Below are 20,600 nucleotides of genomic sequence, written 5' to 3'. Positions count from 1 at the left end.
GTGCCGGTCGCAGGTTCGCAGCAGGCCAATGACGATCGCTACTGGTGTGACAACGCAGGCGGGATTGCATAGGATCGTGATTAGTGTAGTCCTGTACGACTAGGAATTATGACTACTGCGTATAGTTCGTAGCGAGTGGACTGGTTTACTGTTTAGTTTCGGCCGTTCAAGAATTGACTCGAGTGCAGTCAGTCAGTTAGGGCCTGAAGGCGCACGGGACCGTCAGCGGATGCAAGCCAAATCCAACTAAAATCCGAACCTTCCAAGATCTTCCTCACTTCCAACTGCCAAGTCCCCCCTGCAAAGACTCGCTTCATCTCCAGTGCTGCATCGTCATTGACGGATTCAACCTCCCGAGTAGATCGTGTCTCAGAGAAATTGAAAGATGATGAATCGGCCGTTATGCCGAAACAGCCTCCACCGACGGAGCGCTGGGTACATACACAGTAGGTAATATCTCCTGGAGGAATGGATCGTCAGAGGGCCAGAATGAATTGATGATTGATGAATTAAAGCCAGGCACTTAATAATAAGTCAGCGGGCAGCTCCAGACCATGGGGATTACCAAGCACCAGTCGCAGGCCCAGGATTACTGATGGCGACCGCGACCGACCGCTGTCTTTCGGTCTAAAAGACGAGATACCCACTTTTATCTCGGTCGTCCTTTAATTCCTCCGCCAAGAATGGATCTACGAGACCTTGAACGAATGGGCGTTCCTGCGTCATGCTTCCCAAGCCTCTCGGGGCTCGTTTGCTGGCCTGATCGTTGCCTTTGCCCGTTTCCACCGTATCACATTATTTTTTATTTTTTTACTCAATTTGTTTAATCATCTCCTCCCAATGGATTGTTCCGTTTTCTGTTTCGACTCCCCCCTTCGTCATTGGTTATGGACCCCCCCGGTGCAGCTCCTCTGCATATAAGTACTCCTGACATGTACCTCGATCTGCGCCAGTTCGTCGCTCTCCGAACTCACAATTGCTCTGTCTCAGCCTTGGTTTCCCAATTGGTTCGTATTGGAATACTATCTCGTCTTCCTGTCTACCCCACACATTCCTCCTTTTCTTTTGCTCTCTCCTTTTCCCATTCCGACTGCTATCGGCACGCCATTCCCTTCCATTCCATCCCCATTCTTATTCCTTTGCCCTTCCACTTCCGTCATTTTACTCCGTATGCACACACACTAATCTCAACCGGCATACTAGTGACCATGCGTTTCTCCCCCTTGATCGGCCTCGTTGGCGCCGCCAACGCGGTCTGCCCCTACATGGCCGCTGAGGGCACCCAGCATGAACGTCGCGACGCCTCGAACGACGGTGCGGCTGCCAACACCGAGGAGTTCTTGTCTCAGTACTATCTCAATGACAAGGATGCATTCCTCACGACCGATGTGGGAGGGCCGATTGCCGATCAGGACAGCCTTCAGGTCGGAGACCGAGGTCCGACCCTGCTGGAGGACTTTATCTTCCGTCAGAAGATCCAGCGTTTTGACCATGAACGTGTATGTCCCTCCCATATTATAGATGTTTCTGTCATGTATCCAGTAGTATGCAAATTCTGACACGTATCCAAGGTCCCTGAACGTGCCGTGCATGCTCGAGGTGCCGGTGCCCACGGTGTCTTCACCTCGTACGGTGATTACTCCAACATCACTGCCGCTTCTTTCCTCGGTAAGAAGGGCAAGGAGACGCCCGTTTTTGTGCGATTCTCCACCGTCGCCGGCAGTCGTGGTAGCTCCGACCTTGCTCGTGACGTTCACGGGTTCGCCACTCGTTTCTACACCGACGAGGGTAACTTTGGTGAGTCATTGTCTCCGCAGACTTGACACAAGCAAACGTATTGACTCGCCTAGATCTTGTCGGAAACAACATCCCCGTCTTCTTCATCCAGGATGCCATCCTCTTCCCCGATCTCATTCACGCTGTCAAGCCCCGAGGTGACAACGAGATTCCTCAAGCTGCCACCGCGCACGACGCAGCCTGGGACTTCTTCAGCAAACAACCCAGCTCGCTGCACACGCTCTTCTGGGCCATGGCCGGTCACGGTATCCCGCGGTCCTTCCGTCATGTTGACGGCTTCGGAGTGCACACCTTCCGTCTCGTGACCGAAGACGGCTCCACCAAGCTCGTCAAGTTCCACTGGAAGTCCCTGCAGGGTAAGGCCAGTTTGGTCTGGGAAGAGGCTCAGCAGGTGTCGGGCAAGAACCCCGACTTCTTGCGCCAGGATCTGTTTGAGTCCATCCAGGAGGAGCGCTACCCGGAATGGGAGGTACGCCAATTTTTCCCGCTTCATTCTTTTACTTTCCATTAGACTAACATGCATCTAGCTGGGCGTTCAAATCATGGATGAGAAGGACCAGCTCCGCTTCGGCTTCGACTTGTTCGATCCCACCAAGATCGTCCCCGAAGAGCTTGTGCCCATCACTCCGATCGGTAGGATGACGCTGAACCGCAACCCGCGCAACTACTTCGCCGAGACCGAGCAGGCCATGGTATGTTCCTTCCTTCCATATCAATAATTCCCTTCTAACCCCCAACCAGTTCCAACCCGGCCATATCGTCCGCGGCATCGACTTCACCGAAGACCCTCTTCTGCAAGGCCGTCTCTTCTCGTACCTTGACACGCAGTTGAACCGTCACGGCGGCCCCAACTTTGAACAGCTGCCCATCAACCAGCCTCGCGTCCCCATCCACAACAACAACCGCGACGGTGCCGGCCAGATGTTCATTCCGCTGAACCCGAACGCCTACACCCCCAACACCCTCAACAAGGGATCCCCCAAGCAAGCCAACCAAACCGTCGGCGACGGCTTCTTCACGGCCCCCAACCGCTCCCCCAGCGGCCATCTCACGCGCTCCGTCAGCCCTACCTTCCGGGACGTGTGGTCTCAGCCCCGTCTGTTCTACAACTCGCTCGTGCCCGCCGAGCAGCAGTTCCTCATTGACGCCATCCGCTTCGAGACCTCGAACGTCAAGAGCTCCATCGTCCGTCAGAACGTCATCCTGCAACTGAACCGCGTCGACAACGACCTCGCCCGTCGCGTCGCCCGCGCCATCGGCGAGAAGGAACCCTCCCCTGACCCCACCTTCTACCATACCAACACGACCACCAACATCGGCGCTTTCGGACACCCGCTCAAGAAACTCGAGGGCCTTAAACTCGGCTTCTTGGCCTCCGCCCAGAACGCCTCCTCCATCAAGGCTGCCTCGGAGCTCCGCGACGCCCTCGCCAAGAGCGGCATCGACACCGTCGTCGTCGCCGAGCGCCAGGTCGACGGCGTCGATCAGACGTACTCGGGCTCTGACGCTATCCAATTCGATGCTGTTGTCGTGGCCCCCGGCGCGGAGGGCCTGTTCGCTCCGTCCTCGTTCACGGCGCCCCCCTCCAACGCGACGGCGTCCGTGGCCACGTTCTTCCCTGCTGGTCGGCCCTTGCAGATCCTCGTCGATGGGTTCCGGTTTGGTAAGCCCGTTGGTGCTCTGGGTGACGGTGCTGCTGCGCTCAGGGGCGCTGGTATCTCGGCCAGTCGTCAGGGTGTGTATGTGGCGCAGTCGGCGACTGATGCGTTTGCGGATTCGATTAAGAAGGGTCTGCGGACGTTCAAGTTCTTGGATCGCTTTGCGAGGGATAACTAGATGTCACCCTCGTCTCGTCTGTTCTATTACCTCTTCTTAGTTGATTCATGATCTACTCATTCATGACAGGGGGTATTATTACACTAGAGAGTTGCTTGCTTTTTGCATGGCATTGCTTTCTCATATCTCAAGCATCTTTTCATCTGGTTTTCTTATCTTTCCTTGTATCTACTTTTTAAGAGATTTTGGCATTCATTCGTATTAGCCATTCTATATCCAATTCAATTCAATTCAATTCAATGGTCGAATTGTGATGAACTCCTTTCACTTATTATAGGCTTTTTTTCTTTTTTTCTGCTGCTACGCAAACAATTACTTAGATAGATGGACGTATGGGTGATTTTATCTACTTGTGACGGGAACAAGGGCATATCGGACATGCTTCTCATGGTTTATCTCTCTCTCTCTCTCTCTCTCTCTCTCTTTCTCTGTGTGTGTGTGTGTGTGTGTTTCTGTCTCTGTGTCTCTTCTACTTTTGAAATCCCTATGTGACTGAGGTTAATAGTTACCTGTTTAAAAAGATCAACCACTAGTTATAGATAGATCAGCCAGATTTGATTCATTGCTATACCTTAATCAGTAAGTAGATTTGTTCTAATCTACCTAGAGCTAGAATATCCCATCATCTAGGTATCTACTCCCGTAGGTCCTGTCTTACAACTTCCTCTGTCGTCTCTCCAACCAGGCCACATCCTTTACCTTTAATTTCCGTCTCTCTAATTCCTTCGCGCCATCATGCTCGTGCGCATTCTTCTTGCCACTCTTCGGCTTCGGTCCTAGAATCGCCCACTCGGCTACCGTCGCTCCTACATCTTCTTCTTTCTTTTCTCCTTCTTTGCCTTCACCTTGACTGGCGCTCAGACCCTGGTTCCCTACTATCAGCAACGTCGCGAATCTCGTCGTCTGCACGGGCTGGTCGAGCTCGATGTGCGTCGTGTTTCCAACGGGGATGGACACTTGGTTATAATCTTCAGTGGCGAGCCATGGTTTCGAGAGGGCGATGTTGGAGAGGTGGGTGACCACGCTGTAGCTTTTGGTAGAATTGGAAGTGGAACTGGATGTGAACAAAGCCGCCGGGTTTTCGATAATCTCGTCATGGAAGATGACGGTTGCGTTGACAGGAGGTGTCTGGGCCCAGTCGAAGTAGAAGCCCTGGACTTGGGCCGGGGAGACGCGGTCGTGCTCGGAAAGGGAGAGTGTTACGGTGAGGGAGGTAAGGGATGAGGACGAGGGCTGCCATTTGGTGGACGAGGCGCCGTCCACGGCGGAGATGGGGAATTGCCCGGCTTCGAAGTCGGATGGGGAGGAGACGGGGCGGCATTGCGCAATGTTCTGGTCGACGGTGGGGATGGTGCCGATTTGCCGGTTTCGGATCGTCAAGGGGGCCGATCGGGGCAGAGTGTGGATGGTCGTGTTGCTGGGGGAGTCCAGGCCAACGTGCACGGGGATGGAGGAGTTGGCGAAGCGGGGGTCAGCCGTCTTAAGGGCAGGAGTGTCGGTGGCGCGACGGATCGTGGTGTGCGTGTAGTTGGAGGCGGCGGAGATGGGCCATCCGCGCCAGTAGAAAGTGCGGTAGGTGATGTAGGGGATCTGGGGGGGAAGGTTCGGGTCGATGTGGATGGCTTCGTCGGGGAGGAGGCGCAAACCGAGGTAGCCGAAGATGGCGACTTGGTTGGCGCCGCCGTGGCCCGTCAGGAAGGGGAAGGCAGGCCGGGTGCCGCCGTTGATGCTGGCGTCGTCGATCATCTGCTCGGACATCTGGTAGAATGGGGGCCGGACGTAGGGGTCGAAGGAGTATTGATGGTAGGTGTATGCTGAACAACCGGAGGGCGAGATGTCGTTGGCGACGATGGAGAATATCGCCCAGGTCATGGCTGGACCGTCGGCCGATTGCTTGTTGGCGTACTATGAAGAGGTTAGTAGGGTAGAGGGAAAGTACGCAGGTATGACGGTATCTCACGTAGTCAAGATCACTCAGCGCCGTTTCGGCACTATAGTTGTCGTAGGCCAGAGGATATGTGATGAGCACAATATCCGCTTGTTTGACCACAGCGGTTCCATTCATCGAGGTATACTCAAGTGTCACTCCGTCCTCCTGAAGCATCAGCACATTTTGAGCCATCTCAGACCAGGTTTCGTTAGCCTCCATATCGAATTGCTGGCGGAATGCATTGGCGTTGTCCAGTGTCTCCGATATCAGCGCCATCGTGAAGCCACCAGCATCGATGTGATTTGCGTATTCATCCTAGTAGACCGTTAGTAAAATGAAAAGAACAATTTTAGCTCACCTTACTCACAGGGTCGGTCATATTCGTCAAAGTCCAAGATGACCCATTGCGCTCCACCAAGTTTGAGTATAATGTCGCCACGGAATCATAAATCGGGAAATGCTCGTCTAGGAAATGCTGCGTATCGCCACTCGCAACCCACTCATATATCATCGAGAGCCCTATATCTCCGTTCAAATGATACTGATAGTCCCAACAAGGCCCAGTAGCCGTGCAGTTACCGAACCGACCGCTCGTCCAGGGATAGATTGCCGTCGAGGGCTCGAATCTGGTACGATTCTTCGCGCCAGCAAACGATGTCTTGATATTCTCCTTTGCCTGTCCAAACTTCGCCACGCGGTAGTTGGTCACACGCTGAGCAGCCTCTGGATGGGAGGCGACAAGCCCCGGCTGCATCCACACGTCGGCATCCCAGAAGACTTGTCCGGCGTAGGAATCAGAAGTCAGTCCACCGACCGAGATGCTGTAGTCATTCACCGGGGCTCCCGCGACTGCTGCAATTCCATTCTTGCCAACAGTGCTCTGCAACAGGTAGTACACATTCGCGACCGAGACGATTGCTGAATCGAGCACGTGGTCATCTTGGGGCAGCTTGCCGGTCTTGGGGTCGACGAAATGATCGACCGAGCTATCAGGCATAATAGTAGCCCACTCTGATACATGCGACTGGAGTGACTTTTGGTAGCCCGCAGCCAATGCTGCAGATACCGCTTGCTTGGCGATTTTTCGTGGATTTTCAAAAGCATCGGAGGACGCGGCCCCAACGAACTTAGTGACGCGTACGGTTTGATTCGCTGCAAATTTGACATTGACGCCTTGTGCGATTGAGGATGCATTTGCGCTCACATAGGGCTTGTCTTTGATAGCAGTGCGCGTCGTCAGGTCAACCCCGGCAGAGGCTGTCAAGTTGGCATATACGTAAGCTGTGACATTGGAAATCCCCCAGGGCCGAACAGCCGTGAAGATAGCGTGGTCGTCTTGTCCCGATTCCGCGAAATCCGTGCGCACGGCCGATCTGCCATCAATGAGGTTGACCACCGTAGCATTTGTGTTCCGAGAGGGGGTGATTTCCATATCGACCACCGCCTGAGTGACATTGAGCTTGTTCGCGAAGAGTCGATACTTGATGTCAAATGATCCCTTGTCGCTCTTCGGAGCCCAGCTATAGGACCACGTCAAGACACCTGCCTTGAAATCGTAGGCAGAATTGAAATCATTGATGGTCTTGTTGTCCACGGTAGCATCCAAGTAATTTCCGTCACCCAGGTCGAGAATGAGTCCGGCCCAGTGCGGCAAGCCACTGATCACGCTGTCCCATCCATATTGGTACAGCCATGGGAAGTTCGTTGAGTTAGTGGTGGGCTGGGAGTCGTAAAAGCCGGCAATTGTTGCAAAGCTTTGCCGTCTTGAAAAGAGGGGCCAGCCACTAATCTCGTTACCGTTATCCTCGCGATCGATTTCAAAGAAGGGCCCGAGACTGGCCACGCTGATGCCAAGGTATCCGTTGGCAACCGAGCCACGCGCCTGGTAACGTCCTTGGTCGAAAGCAGTGGTTTGCAGGATCCAATTGTTGTCATCCCATGTTACTCCGTCGAATCTCGTCTGGTATGAATTTGTGGCATTTCCTGTGCCCGAAGGTGACTCATGGCCGCCGCGATGCCTATTCAAGGCACTGGTAATGCGATCATTCTTCCCAGAAGAGCCAGCGGCTGCTGTCGACAGAAACGACTGCAGCAGTACTGCTCCTAAAACCTGTAGTTTTATGAGTATTCGTTGCTAACTCCTAAGCAGAGGAACCGTCCCAAAAGCATAAATCACGTACCTTCAATCTCATCGCGCAATGTCTCTAGCCGTCGAACAACAATCATACAATGAGAACCAAGTCCAGGTAGGCCTTAAGTAGAAAAACAAAGCCTCACCAACTTCAAGCAGGCAGCAACGGCAGTTATAATAACGTAAAAATCCCGCCTCGCTCGTGGACTATGAGTCCCCACCCACTCGTATCCAAGACCGGGAAAGTAGACGCTGATCCAACGAGCGCCCAGACTGAAATCCCCTCTAGCTTAAAGCCAGAAATGCCGGGACCCGGTCGGTCGGCCTTCTTCTTCCAACCCAAGGTCACTCGGCTCTTCCTTATGAAATAGCAAATATAACTTGAGACGAATAGCAAGAGAAAAGCCCCGATACTGTTCAGAGGCCAGCCGTATACGCCGGAATAGCGAATATGCGGGGTAACAACAAGCCACACTTCCGGGGGGAAAGAAATCCACCAGAAAACTGGATTCACACAAAGAAGGGAAACGCGGGATGCCGGAACCAGAGTTTTGCTTGGCCGATAATAGCCCGTCGGGTTGGACGAGCTCAATGACAAAATGTGGAGGAAGCCTCTTGCATCATCGTGTGGGGTTGGCGGGTGTCCAGGTGCATCTGGGGTTCCGCAGGGCCCGGAATGCGCTATGATGGACGATGTTACGTCTTGGGGAAGAATCCTTAGCCACGGTGAGATCCTTTGGGTTTAGTATGGGATTTTGACACTTACTAGCTGCTTGAGATAAAGTCAAACACCAATAACTGGTTTAGGGATAGTAGTAGGAAACGAAGATAGTCGTGGGGGGTTGGGAGATGAAGAGAAGTCGGGGAATTTCAGATGGAGAAGATCTCCACTGCAGGCCTCAGGCACTGGAAGGCCTCAGGCACACTGCTGCCTTGCTCCAGGCAAACAATCACGATGTCTCCCTTCTCTTCACTTCAATACTATACCTATACTCTATAGTTATACACCAACCCTCAACTCCTCCCTCTTCCATCCAATTTTGTCCCTAAATTCTATAACCATAAATCAAAACCACCATGACCACGCGCCCCTACCTCGCAGTAGCAATCTACCACCCCCGATACGGCAACTTCCAGCACTGGTCTCTCCACCTCCACACCTCAACGCAAGACTACATCTACGAAGTCGACGGCGAGCATCCGCACTTCCAAAAAGCCACATCAACCGGCCCTCCCTCCGACTCGAACACATTCATCAAATCCATCTTCGTCAGCGAAGTCGGAGACCCGGATATCCCGACCATCCAAGCCATCGTGGACGCCGCTCGCGTCGATAACGAGACGCTCGAATGGGACTGTCAGGAGTATGTCTTGGAGATACTAGAGGCGTGTGAACAGGAAGCCGTGCTAGAGGAAGATGATGCAGAATATATGGAGGTGAAGGAGACGTTGAAGGGGATGCGTGGGCCGATGCTTTGATTTGGCCTCTCTGTCTGAGCTAGTGAGCTACCTGGTCCACCTGGAAGGGTCTGTTGGATACGAGTAAGAGACTGTCCATGCTGCATGCCTATGTACTCAATTCCGAGAAGGGTTAGGACTGACTACCTGACTACCTTACCTACGGAATCTCGCACCGAGCTCGGCTTCGACAGCCGATATCTAAACCGTATGTAAAATGACCGGTTTTGGGGTGGAGATCTCGATCTGCGTCTGTACTCTTTACCTAATGGCCAATAGCAGTACACATAGGTCTCTCCATGTTTTTCTTTCCCCGCAATTTTGTCCTAATCTCGTCCACATGCACACCGGCATGTCGTGAGTTGGCAAGATCTAGTTAGACTAGCCTCATGCATAATGTATCTGAGCCTGCAAGATCGGCTTACGAACTACTTCTCGTCTGGGGCTTGGGCAGATTTCAATTATAAACAAAATCAGACATCATTTGCGTGTCGGTCATAAGATGAACATGAGAAAAAGACGAAAAGAAGAATAAAAAGTAGAAAACGCTAATAGAGTCAGAAAATAAAATCACAATCCAATCCGCCTTCTCGCCTCCACTCTCAAAGCTGCAGCCGTATCTCGCGTTCTCTCCATAGCGGATTGATTCTCAACTGCTCTACGTAGCAAGAAATGGAGACATTCCTGGGTGGTCCCCCACGCCAGACATTTAAACACGCCGGGGACCGCGCTAGCAGCGACAGGCTTTCCTTCTGCTGGTAGATAATCTCCGGCCTGGTGCTGTGCCACCAACCCGCAGCTCACCTCGTCGGCCATGCCCTGCAGTTGGCCCACCTCGACCGGGATCGTGGGGAACCCGTTCACAACGCGGTGCTGGAACAGGGAAGATGCCTTCCGAACGCTTTCCGCGTTGTGCGTGGCCACGAACAATCGCGCGTCGGGGAACACAGGTGTACCCTCCGACTCTCCCAGTGGAAATTTCCGAGTGAGCAGACATTCCACGATGCGGTTGTAGTTGCGGTCGGTATCCGCTTTGGTGTCGTGGATGCGCGAGCGAACGTCATGGGCGATGTATGCGCCGCGGACCAGTTTGATACCCAACGACCAGCCTTCTTTTCCGGCGAGGCACAAGTGATGGTGAACATTCTCTGCAGATGACTTCAGGTAAGCCTGAATAGTGTTGAGCACCACGACGGCTCCCTGTCGGTTGAACTGCCTCATGAGAACGATTGTCCAGGCGTCGATTGCCGGCTGAAAGACCTGCTGCTCGGCGTCGATCCATAGACGAGATTTCTGTGCCGCAGTGGCCGCGCAGAGCTCGGTGATGGCCTGCTTGATCTGCGGGGGAGGAACGGGGTCGCCACGCGCGAGAGCCTCGACAGCCGCGGGTCCGGCGCCGGTGAATCTGCGTCTGTTAAAATAGGGAAATCCTTAGGTCGAGTTGGTGTGTGGACTCACTTGACGGCAAGATAGTCTCCTTCGCCAATCATCTTCAACGTTCGCAGATTTCCTTGCTTCCATTCCTCTATGGCGCTCTCTTCCAACGCCTTCTGACTCATAGTTTCCCATCGGGAATCAGCGCCCTCCATTCTCGCAACAGACTCCCGGGCATATCCCAGAATAACCCCCTTAAATCCTAGACTCTTCATATCCTGAACTGTCCTTCGCACTCCGACCTCATTTGTCCCCGCACAGAACTGATTGTAAATCGTTGTACGTAGTAGGTAATTCATAACCGGATTCTTAGAAGGACTGAGCAGGAACGATTTCGACTCGACCACATATTTCAGTATCGAAACACAAGGTCTCAAGAGCGGCGAAGACATGACCGACGTAAACAACAAGCATCGAAGGAACGTCTTCGTCGGCATCACCGATAGAGGAGCCTTTCTGGGCGGCGAAGAGGCAGCTTCAATCGGAATCGCATGGTGAGGAGTCGTTGACGAGGACTTTGCATATCCGAGTGGTTTGGTTCCGGAATGAAGGAGCCCTGGCCGCTTGGGCCAGGAGATCTTGAGTCCCATTTTAGTGGACGCGTCTGTAAATCTGGGGAGAGTAATCAGTGCATCTCCTTGCTGTCATCGACGCACTATATACCTTTCCCCATGCTTGCGATATGCGCTATGTGAGGGGTTGGTTGATACCGAATGCCAGCGAATACAGGCGAGGGGTTATTGTAGTCCGGCTCGAGGACCGATTGGTTTCTTTGGATTTGAACGAAAGATCCAGTTCCACTGCAGTTTGTTCAATTGGGTTATTTGATTGATTCCTGCTGGAGGAGGAGATAAGCTCGGAGGCACCTTCCGTCATGTTCGGTCAGTGGTTCCGTCACGGGAAGATGACATCGCTGTCCACTACAGTATCCGACTAGATTCTAGTACAGACTTGGGCTCTCGACGAGGCACTAATTAACCAGTGCTATTTTCATCTATGCCATACTGATTGGCCATCTAATTTTCATCTCTAGTCATGTGTTCAATACATCCCCGGTCCGACATCTATTTCTCTCCTCTCAAATGCTTCACCCCGTTGATCAACGAATCCGCAAACGCCCCCCTCACTCCCTGCCTCTCCAGCGTCAACAAGCTTTGAATCGTACATCCTCTCGGCGACGAAATACTCTCTCTCATCAATGCCGGATGATCCCCCTCCCTCAGCAGCCCCGCCATCCCCGTGAGAACCTGCGCCGCCATCTCCAGCGCCTCCGCCCGACGGATTCCCTCCACCACGCAGCCATCCAAGATCCCATCAAGCGGGACGGTGAGAATGGCCATCGAAGCACCCGCCAGGTGGCCTCCAGCGTCAAACTGGTTCGATGGCAGGTACTTGACGGTTCCGATCTGCGAGAACATCCACGTCACGGTCTCCGACAGATGCTCTGATAGGTCGGTGTTCTCCTCTATGATGGTCAGGGACTGGCGGATCCGCGAGGCGACATTGGGCATGGCTCGGACGATGATCGGGGCCTTGCCGCTGCAGCCGGATGGGTAAATAAAGTTGTGGATCTCGGTAGGATTCTTTCCAGCCATGATGCTGATCACCAGTTTACCCTCGAGAGCGTTCGGGACACCATCTTCTGAGAGGATCTCCGCCGCCAGGAACGGCTTGCACGCAAGAAGAATGATGTCCGCTTCTTGGATGGCGCGTAAGTTCTGTCCATGCCCGATAGTCACGCGGTCCTTGTCCGCCTCGAAAGCCGACCGTAGGCGCTCCGCCGATGCTGCGCTCTTGGTGGATACAATGAAGCGGGGAATCTTGGGCGTTGCTCCAGTTTTGGACTCCTCGCGGGTTGCGTCCAAGATACCGCCGAGGATGGCGGAACCCATGTTCCCTAGATGGTGAGTCAGTCGGGGTTGAGCCGAATCGCTGGAAGGGATCAATTGGACGTACCGCATCCGATGAATGCGATGGTGTGGCTGGATGACATTGTTTCGGTGGCTGTGTGATGAATATGGATAGTAATTGAGATGGTGAAGAGGTAAGAGGAGACAGGATGGAAGAATTGCAATGATGACAGTCGATGATCAGTGGATGGGGATGGGGATGCAGCTCGGGAGTTGGAGCCGAGCAGGAACAACAGATAAAGACCCGCAAGGGGTCTCTATTGTTGCCCCTCCTCCCATCATAATCAATCACCTTCGATACAATATGATCGCAAACTCCTGTAAGGTTAGGTAATATTCAGAATAGTTCACTGATCATGTATATATATTCCCATAAGTCCTAGTACATGGAGGGGTAGGCAGCAGAATGCTTGGCGCCTCAAGCTACGGAAGTTGGCAGTGGAGCTCAATAGACTCACCCACTCCTTCCTTTCTGTTTGTTTTTCATGCATCCATCATCCATGATTGTTCCCTCGTAAGAGAAAGAAAATTGAGGAGGCGGTTGGGTTAGTGAGCTATTCTATATATATGTGTAGGTTCATAGATGTCTTGGGTCTTTGAAACAGTGATTTGGGGTGGTTTGCATTTGTGTTGGCGCTGCGAGGTGCGGTTGTATATATCTCGGGTGAGTGTCTAGGGCTACATGACCATCTCCCCTATCTTGTTATTATAACAAGGAAAGAGACACAAGGAAGAGACAATTCATAGACAACCCACCTAGACCAGACAATAATTGACTTAATAAACAAAGGGCCAGGTTTACCAATGCAACTACACACTCGACCATCTAGATCGTGCCCACACTCAAAACAAAGTCACCAAAATAGACAGCCCATTAGACCACAAGAAAACAACCTCCAGGATCCAAGCCAACGGATGACCGCAATTCGGATGCTAGAGCCGGAGTCTAGCCCATGGGCCCCCTGTAAGCGCCCGGCTAGGCGAAAGCCAGCCCGGTCTTCCCCCAAACAAAGAATCCAGTCCAACAAAACATACCATGTGCCACCCCATTGAGAGGGGGATTTCCTGATTTCCCATCAGTTATGACTGCAGTAGCTTCATGGAGATAGCTAGATGGTATCTCTCTATCCTTTCCTCTCTCGGATTGCTAGTTTATCTTGCTTCTGCCTATCTACCTGTTCGTATCGGCTCGGGTCGGCTTCGCTTCGCTTCTCTGCTCTTGTTGCTATTTGCTTCCAGTAACCGGCCTAGGTACTGGGGAAGGATCGAAGGATTCCGTGCGCACTGCGTCATAGTACCGCATCGTTAGCTACTTACCTACCTACCTAGGTCGTCATCCATACCTTACTCACGCATACATCCACGCCCAATGAAAGGTCCACGACGGATGAAACGATGAAGCCTCGAGACCACCAGTGAGACAAACCACACCTCGCTATACATCAAGTGAGGTATGATCAACCAGACCATCTATCAATGCACATCACATCACATCACATCTTACCCCCAACAAAACTAACACTCCCCTCCAGCGAGCGCAATAACGAAACGGACACGGGACAAAAGAAAAGGAAGAGATGGCATACAAACTCTCTGTTGAAGTCTTCGGCGACGGCGAAAACCCAAACGACCCATCCCATTGGGGCTTCACCATCAACAAGCCCCCGAACCCATACGGCGACCTGCTGCATGTGCGCACGCTCGACGCCAAGGGAATGTTTTTCCAATTCGAACCGAGGCTGAGAACGAGGCTCAATACGCAACAGGCACTAGGGCTCTGTGTGATCTCGACGCTGACGGATCAGCAGCGGCAGCGGGCGACTCAGATCGTGGCGAACGAGGAGGCGCCGAAGGATGGGAAGAGGAATTGTCAGGATTGGGTGCTGAGCACGTTGATTGCGCTGGAGATTGAGGAGCTGGTTGCCCCTGGGACGGCGGAGTTCTGGAAGGAGATGATTGGGAAGCCGGCGAGATATGTGAGGGGGGCTGTTGGGGCGAATTGGATAGCGTTGAGGAAGTTTTGATGGGGAAGGGCGAAGGAGAAAGGGGGCTGGATGGAAGGCGTTCGCTCGTTTAGTCCGTCCGTTCTCTGAAGAAAAGGGCAGAGGAAGGTCTATATGCTATCTAGATACATGTGTATCGCATCATCTCGCGGTTGACGTTTTTCCAAAATTCGTACCCATCCGACGGTAAGATGGACGTGGAGAGCTCGCGCCAATCTAGATCCAGCGTCGGCCATCGCAGTCCAAAGTACTCCCTCTCCGGCACGCTATAACCCGCTGCCCCCCAGTCGATGATGCCCGAGATCTTCCCGTCCCGGACCATGATATTCGACTGGTCCAAGTCGCCGTGGGTGAATACCCTAGTGTCGGCCTGGTCAACCCCAGAGCCGAGGAGCTCCTCCGCAAAGAGCGTATCCTCCTCCGTCTCCAGCGTCAGATTAGGCCTCGATTTCCTCAAGGCCTCGACCATGCCCAGATTGAACTCCTGGCGGGATGTGAACGGCCCATAGTCATACTCCTTGTTCTCCCAGGCATGCTTGAAGACTACGTCCTGACACGGACCGCCATCGACGGTACCAAAGAAGGGGCCCCGAATCTGGCGCCACTGCTGTATATACCCCCGTAACTCCTTCGCCAGGGACTCCTTGACCGCACGGGGTAGAGTCTCCGCAAGTTCGTCGCCCGGCACCTTCTCCATCACAATGAACCCTATCTCCTCGATCACATACGCATTCAGGACCCTCGGCACGGGCACCGAGGTCTGCTTCCGGACCAGAATCATAGCCTCCGCTTCGCCCATGCGCACCGTCTCCCCGACTTTCAAAATCGTCGCCGCGTCCAGCTCTAACAGAAAACAGCCGTTCAGCCGATGCGGGCAGATATTCAGACCCTTTCGGATCCGATCCACGGGGACAAGGGGCGGCGGGTTCTCGCGCAACGAGGGCGTGAATTTCACGCTGGTGGCTGCGCTCGTGACAGCGCAGATCCGCTCCATCAAGTCCACGTCAGTCGTTGGCTAAGTTGAGTAAGAAGTAGAAAAGAGCGTTAGAGATAAGAAATAAAGCTAGTAAAGAAAGCATGGCGATGAGGAGGCGAGGGGAGGGTCACACTGACTGCCTCGTACCCAAGCTCCTTCCACAGATTGGTATCGTTATCGGCATTTTGATTTGATTTGCTCCCTGGTGGAGCTGGCATCGTGGAGTGAATCTCCCCCACGAGGTGTGGCCAAGTGACGGCAGGCGGAGATGTTCGTTGTCTGGTGAAGAGGCCGAAGTTCGGAACTGGAGAAACGAAACCCGGCTGGTTAGACTATTAGTGAACCGCCTCGACCAAATTGTTCGGCTGGATACGAGTGGAGCCGTGGGCAGAATACTCGAGGCTAAATAGTCTTGGAGAATTGACTCTGGTCTAAGTTATGCGTTTATGCAAGGGTCATTCAAACGTGACTGTAATTACTGACTGAATGACTACGCTAATCAAGGCAGGTCTAATCCCGAATGACGTAGTCCCAGCATCTATGTCGCCATCTTTATATAATGTAGCTTAGTATATTCTGAAGTGAGAATGCGAGAACACCAAGAATGATAGTAAGGCGTCGCCAACGCGCTACCCGCTCGAAAAAAAGAACTCTAGTCGTTAGGTATGCCGCAACCATAGCCATCACCTATCCTGTAAGCGTCTTGATCGGGGTGGGATGAAGCGACGCGTTTCCTCCAATGATCGGTGTCAGCAATCTATTTGAGGGATCATTGGTCACTAGTTTGATGACCTGCGAGGTCGTGGAAAGTCATCACGAGGTCGATGGCCTCGGCGCGACGAGTCGTAGGTGCCGATCTAGCACCAAATGTTGAATCAAAGATTCGGCCTCATTATTCATGTCACTCGGGGGCGCTTGGCATTGGGGAGTCCGGATGGTCCACGCATGCGCTTCCGTTCCATCGCTTCCATTTCTTGTTTCATGATTCTTTCCTGCTCCGACATCTTTTTGGGGGCTTCCATGACCAAGCCCTTCTTGCCGGCAAGAGGGTTCTTCTTCACCGCCGAGGCAAACACATTCTTGGGTTTCTTATCCCCACCAAACGACATCGAGATCTTGGGAGCTGGCTGCGGAGCCGCTTCGACCGGCGCCGGGGCAGGGGATTCCGAAGGTGTACCGTTTTCTGCCGTGGGCGACTTCGACTTCGACTTGGACTCGGACTCGGATTTTGATTCCTCGGTGGCAGTGGGCTTGGGACCGAAGCCGAGATTCAATTTGACCTTCTCGCCCTCCGTTCGCTGCAGGTTTCTGGCCTCCGGATCGATTTCCTCCTCCTTCTCAGCGTTCTGCTGGGCTCGCTCCACCTGTTCTTGGATCTGCCGTTGTTCCCGCTCTTCATCTCCTCGATCTTGGCGCTCTTTCTTCATGATCGCTTCCCGACGCTTCATCGTCTCCGGACTCCGATCAATATACGACACGAAAAGGCCCTTCTCCGTTTCCTCGACGCGAACCAATCCCTCTCGACCCAAGTACGCCGCGAACTGGGACAGCGATGTCCATTTCGTCGAGTTCATATGAATGTGCTAGATTCAAGTCGTTAGCACACCCCACCACCCCGCAAGAAACAAGTAACAAGAGTATCAAACTCACCTCCTTATCCGCAATAACCTGCTGATAGAACTGATTAACATGCACCTTCTTCTCCCCATGCGTCGTCCTCAACAAATCCAAGAAATTCTTCATAAACTGCTTGCTGTAATCTTCGATATGTTTCTTGGGGTCTTCGCCGACGAGAAGCGCCTGGCGGACATGGCTTTCGCTCTGGACGTGACTGTAAGGAATCGTGAGAGTTAGCGCTGTGCCTTTTCTTGGCTCATTGGTAGACCCTGTAAAGTCCGAGTCGACAAACTCACCACTTGAAGCCGTTCTCGTCGCGCATTTGTCGCTCGCAAAGCTGACAGTACCATCGCAACCTGCCCAAGCCTTTCTGCGAGACGTTAGCGTTGAAATGACCTCGACGGGCGGAGCTCATGACTTACGGCTTTCATCTTGTTGCTGAGCGACTTCGTACTTCCGGCTTCGGCGCGAGGCATGTTGGCGGCTGGATATGAGAACCAGGTGGATATAGAAAGAGAAACAACGAACGCCAAGAGACGGTGGGTGATGCGACAATCTGCGGCGAGTGGCGACGCCCGGAGCGTTGGCTTATATAAATACGCACGTGACTTCGACAGTCGGCCATTCCCAAAAGGGAAGCATACAATGGCCATGATGCTTCTGGTCTCTACTAATATTACTGAGGTACTAGTCAGTTACAGATTAATCTTCCATATTAGAAGCTCATACCCAAACAATGTATTTGACCTGACTCCCCGCCTATCGATCGCATCCTTGGGGAAATTGTTTTTATACGAAAACGCCACCACATAGAATACAAATGAAAAGATATAAAGCAGAAGAGGAAACCAACGTAGCGGGCAAAAAAGGCAAAAAGAAAAGAAAAAAAAAGCTTCATAAGTAGAAATAAAGGCCCGAAACCCCGCAAGATTTTATGAAATTTCATATCTTTCCCTGAATACTCTGTCGAACAACGTATTCTCATACAATGGTTGTGATTATTAATTGAGCACCATCACATAATGTACTCGTGGATCGCGGATGGCCCGTTCTCGTTATACTCCACCCGACTCATAAAGCCCTTGCTCAGTCCTTGGTCAAGAACGAAGATCACCTTGGAAGCAACTTGAGCACCCAGGAAGACTGCTTCCTCCATTCCGTGTCCGCCACTTAGAGAGGGTTGGTTGCCAGGTCCACCGGCAGCGGCGGGAGCGTTGTTCATACCGCCAGCGCCGCTGGCCCCGGGGGCGTTGGTGTTGCTTTGTTCCTTCCACTCGGGGAAATACTCTGGCGGTTTAAGGGTCTTGACTGAGGTTGGGGTTTGAGAATGACCGGTCGAACGGTAGTGGGAGGCCATGGCAGCGTCCATCGAAGGAGTTCCAGGAGGCATACCGGCGACCGCAGCGTTGTTGGAGTGGGTTGCGGCGACAAGCAGAGGGTTGACCCCGTGGCCTGCAGGGTGGTGCATTGGGCCAGGCTGGCCACTGGGTGCCGGCGTGTTTGTGCCCCCCGTAGGAAGTGGCGTGGAAAAGTTGGAGGGAAGTTCGGAGGTGAAGATGGTTGCAGATGGGGAGAGAATGAACCTCTGTGTGATGGCGCCAAGCAAAGATTGCGTGAATCCTGATGAAGATAGTTAGTTGGGATCCTGAGACCTGTAAGAGCAAGCAACACTAACCCTTAACCTTGCTGCCATTGCCAACGACGATCAGCGAGTCCCACAACTCGCTTCGCTTGCTTGCATCAGGCACAGCGAGGATAGTGTGATGAATCTGAGTTGCGATATCATCCAGAATACCGCTTGAAAACCGATCTCCGGTTTTCTGTTTCGGGGTTGCGGACAAGAATCGTTCCACTCCAACCTCGATATCTCGTGTCTGGCGAATGAACTTCCCGGGACCACTGGCGCCGTTGTGCTCCGGCTCAATCCGCACGAACTCCTCATATTGGAACGTAGCCTTCTCTTTCTTGGAGTTGGGAAGACGAAGAGGCTTCCCTGCTTGGTCAACCTGACCCTTCTTATTTGTCGATTTGTCACCCTTCTCCTTTTCCCTGTTGGCTAAGAATTCGCTCGTGTTGCCGCTAACAATGGCTGCGACATCTAGCACTCCCTCATCGTCCTCTTCATTGTTTCCTTCTTGGCCGGCCTGAGTGCCTTCTCCTGGCCCCTTCGGTGCTGCATCATTGCCGCCTTGGTTTCCTGCCGATGCGGTCGTTCCAGGGTTGATGTTCTGTCGGGCGGTAGCAGCCGCGCCAGGAAGAGGTACTCCGGCGGGTAGAATCTCGGTGATGTTACTTCTCTTGAGCTGCTCACACATCTCTCGCGTGAACCCCTTGGAACCCAGCAACTCGAGGAGTCTATCGGTCATATAGTCTCCACCGCATCCCTCGAGGGCATTTCCTCTTCCATGTTCGTTCACGAGGAAATCGGTAACGGCGGTGACATCAACCTTGTCCTTTCCGACATCGACCACCGTGGCCGTGGACGTGCCGTAGCCATAGCAGATGGCCAGCGCAGAGTCCATCAGACAGAACGCAGGCGTCTTGAACTTCTCAAAGACAAACTGGGTAATCACCTCCCGATCGCGCGCCGTCCAGATGGGCTCGGCAATGAGCATGATTGGCGTATGGAACGGCGGACTGAGCGTGTTGTGAATATGCGTAAGAAGGGCGAAGAAACACGGCCAATCGACAATGTTTCCATTCCGGAGCGGATACACAGCACCCTCATCTGACATGATATCCTCCTCGTAGTAGATCTGCTCCGCGGTCTCCTGCTTCGTCTCGCCCTCGGCGTCTTGTCCCGCCGCAGGCTCAGACTCGGTCTTGCCCTCCTGTTGTTCTGCACCGTCGGGTTTCTCAGGCGCCTCTGTCTGCGCCTCCGTTTTCGCAGGGGCATCGGGTGCGGCGGACTCCGCATCCTTCATCTCGACATCCTCCTTGGGCGGCGCGTCGACGCCATTGCCGACTTTGACCTCGTGTCGGCGCTCGCGGATCTTGTACGGTTCATACTCGCCCTTTTTCTCGGCGGGGAACATGCGGGAGGGGAAGCGAAATCGGGCGGGCGTGAACGATTCCGGAAGACCCAATTGCGCCAGGGTCACTTGCGAACCTGGCGCAATTATCTGGAGAGGTGGAGAGAATTAGTTGGGGGTGTGGCCTTTTAATTGCTGGATGTGCATGAACCAGACTGAGACGAGGTGGGTGGTGGGACAAAGGCGGTCGGACATACCAAGATATGCTCATCTTTGAATGGGGGCATCCTGGGCGATCCAGCGTGATGAGACTTGGGGGGAGGGAATCAGTTCGCAGTACCTTCGCAGCCTACGGATGCCTCCGCGGTGTTTGCAGCGGGCGACTTTGCGCGCGCGAGAGGTTGGGCGGTCGCCTTTTCGGGTTAAGCGCGACCCGTGAATTGGTTTTGCTGGTGTCGATTGTTATAGTGAAATTCCCATTGTTGTCAATCTATCATTTCTAAGATTGTTCTATTATGATTATATGAATAAGAAAT

At 53.2% G+C, this 20,600-nt stretch overlaps 9 protein-coding genes across 10 annotated transcripts; 3 read left to right on the top strand and 6 right to left on the bottom strand.

Annotated features, from left to right (window-relative positions):
- Positions 1 to 1,208: 1,208 nt before the first annotated feature.
- Positions 1,209 to 3,633, top strand: cat1 (catalase catB; the record flags this gene model as incomplete). The annotated part of the gene is made up of 5 exons (XM_046093255.1): positions 1,209 to 1,499; positions 1,572 to 1,797; positions 1,851 to 2,266; positions 2,325 to 2,489; positions 2,539 to 3,633. The coding sequence occupies 5 exons, from the start codon at positions 1,209 to 1,211 to the stop codon at positions 3,631 to 3,633; spliced, it is 2,193 nt and encodes a 730-aa protein (XP_045949233.1).
- Positions 3,634 to 4,287: 654 nt separating this feature from the next.
- On the bottom strand, positions 4,288 to 7,755 carry treA (alpha,alpha-trehalase treA; the record flags this gene model as incomplete). Its single annotated transcript, XM_046093254.1, has 4 exons — positions 4,288 to 5,538; positions 5,594 to 5,878; positions 5,931 to 7,673; positions 7,744 to 7,755. 4 exons carry the CDS (start codon positions 7,753 to 7,755, stop codon positions 4,288 to 4,290), a joined length of 3,291 nt encoding a protein of 1,096 aa, XP_045949232.1.
- A 1,016-nt stretch (positions 7,756 to 8,771) lies between these two features.
- LDX57_011509 (uncharacterized protein) lies at positions 8,772 to 9,173 on the top strand (the record flags this gene model as incomplete). The annotated part of the gene is made up of 1 exon (XM_046093253.1): positions 8,772 to 9,173. One exon carries the CDS (start codon positions 8,772 to 8,774, stop codon positions 9,171 to 9,173), a length of 402 nt encoding a protein of 133 aa, XP_045949231.1.
- A 473-nt stretch (positions 9,174 to 9,646) lies between these two features.
- LDX57_011508 (putative proline oxidase Put1) lies at positions 9,647 to 11,176 on the bottom strand (the record flags this gene model as incomplete). Its single annotated transcript, XM_046093252.1, has 2 exons — positions 9,647 to 10,557; positions 10,611 to 11,176. The coding sequence occupies 2 exons, from the start codon at positions 11,174 to 11,176 to the stop codon at positions 9,723 to 9,725; spliced, it is 1,401 nt and encodes a 466-aa protein (XP_045949230.1). The 3' UTR covers positions 9,647 to 9,722.
- Positions 11,177 to 11,611: 435 nt separating this feature from the next.
- On the bottom strand, positions 11,612 to 12,917 carry LDX57_011507 (pyrroline-5-carboxylate reductase). Its single transcript, XM_046093251.1, has 2 exons — positions 12,543 to 12,917; positions 11,612 to 12,483 (listed from the first exon to the last, which is right to left on the bottom strand). Exons 1-2 carry the CDS (start codon positions 12,577 to 12,579, stop codon positions 11,651 to 11,653), a joined length of 870 nt encoding a protein of 289 aa, XP_045949229.1. The 5' UTR covers positions 12,580 to 12,917; the 3' UTR covers positions 11,612 to 11,650.
- A 1,156-nt stretch (positions 12,918 to 14,073) lies between these two features.
- Positions 14,074 to 14,520, top strand: LDX57_011506 (uncharacterized protein; the record flags this gene model as incomplete). Its single annotated transcript, XM_046093250.1, has 1 exon — positions 14,074 to 14,520. The coding sequence occupies one exon, from the start codon at positions 14,074 to 14,076 to the stop codon at positions 14,518 to 14,520; it is 447 nt and encodes a 148-aa protein (XP_045949228.1).
- A 100-nt stretch (positions 14,521 to 14,620) lies between these two features.
- Positions 14,621 to 15,693, bottom strand: LDX57_011505 (uncharacterized protein; the record flags this gene model as incomplete). Its single annotated transcript, XM_046093249.1, has 2 exons — positions 14,621 to 15,514; positions 15,613 to 15,693. The coding sequence occupies 2 exons, from the start codon at positions 15,691 to 15,693 to the stop codon at positions 14,621 to 14,623; spliced, it is 975 nt and encodes a 324-aa protein (XP_045949227.1).
- Positions 15,694 to 15,996: 303 nt separating this feature from the next.
- Positions 15,997 to 17,648, bottom strand: LDX57_011504 (putative C2H2 finger domain protein (Kin17)). The gene has a single exon (XM_046093248.1). The coding sequence runs from the start codon at positions 17,047 to 17,049 to the stop codon at positions 16,372 to 16,374; it is 678 nt and encodes a 225-aa protein (XP_045949226.1). The 5' UTR covers positions 17,050 to 17,648; the 3' UTR covers positions 15,997 to 16,371.
- Positions 17,649 to 17,805: 157 nt separating this feature from the next.
- On the bottom strand, positions 17,806 to 20,413 carry ARP9. 2 transcript variants are annotated; one of them, XM_046093246.1, is made up of 3 exons: positions 20,322 to 20,413; positions 18,768 to 20,214; positions 17,806 to 18,712 (listed from the first exon to the last, which is right to left on the bottom strand). In XM_046093246.1, exons 1-3 carry the CDS (start codon positions 20,349 to 20,351, stop codon positions 18,108 to 18,110), a joined length of 2,082 nt encoding a protein of 693 aa, XP_045949224.1. In that variant the 5' UTR covers positions 20,352 to 20,413; the 3' UTR covers positions 17,806 to 18,107. The 2 variants fall into 2 exon arrangements, with proteins under 2 accessions (XP_045949224.1, XP_045949225.1); XM_046093247.1 differs by having other exon boundaries at positions 18,768 to 20,413.
- Between the last annotated feature and the right edge of the window lie 187 nt (positions 20,414 to 20,600).

This window comes from Aspergillus melleus (genome assembly GCF_016097325.1).
Source record: "Aspergillus melleus strain CBS 546.65 chromosome Unknown contig7, whole genome shotgun sequence".
NCBI classification, from domain to species: Eukaryota; Fungi; Ascomycota; class Eurotiomycetes; order Eurotiales; family Aspergillaceae; genus Aspergillus; species Aspergillus melleus.
The sequence above is the reverse complement of the archived record's forward strand: the minus strand, read 5'-3'. Positions and strand labels throughout refer to the sequence as shown.

Excerpts from the sequence above, each read along its gene's own strand:
- LDX57_011504 (XM_046093248.1), bottom strand. The coding sequence starts at position 17,049 with ATGAACTCGACGAAATGGACATCGCTGTCCCAGTTCGCGGCGTACTTG.
- ARP9 (XM_046093246.1), bottom strand. The coding sequence starts at position 20,351 with ATGCCCCCATTCAAAGATGAGCATATCTTG. Across the intron at positions 20,215-20,321 it reads TCAAAGATGAGCATATCTTG|ATAATTGCGCCAGGTTCGCA; the intron begins GTATGTCCGACC and ends CCACCTCTCCAG. Across the intron at positions 18,713-18,767 it reads CAATGGCAGCAAGGTTAAGG|GATTCACGCAATCTTTGCTT; the intron begins GTTAGTGTTGCT and ends TATCTTCATCAG.
- LDX57_011507 (XM_046093251.1), bottom strand. The coding sequence starts at position 12,579 with ATGTCATCCAGCCACACCATCGCATTCATCGGATGCG. Across the intron at positions 12,484-12,542 it reads CATCGCATTCATCGGATGCG|GGAACATGGGTTCCGCCATC; the intron begins GTACGTCCAATT and ends CTCACCATCTAG.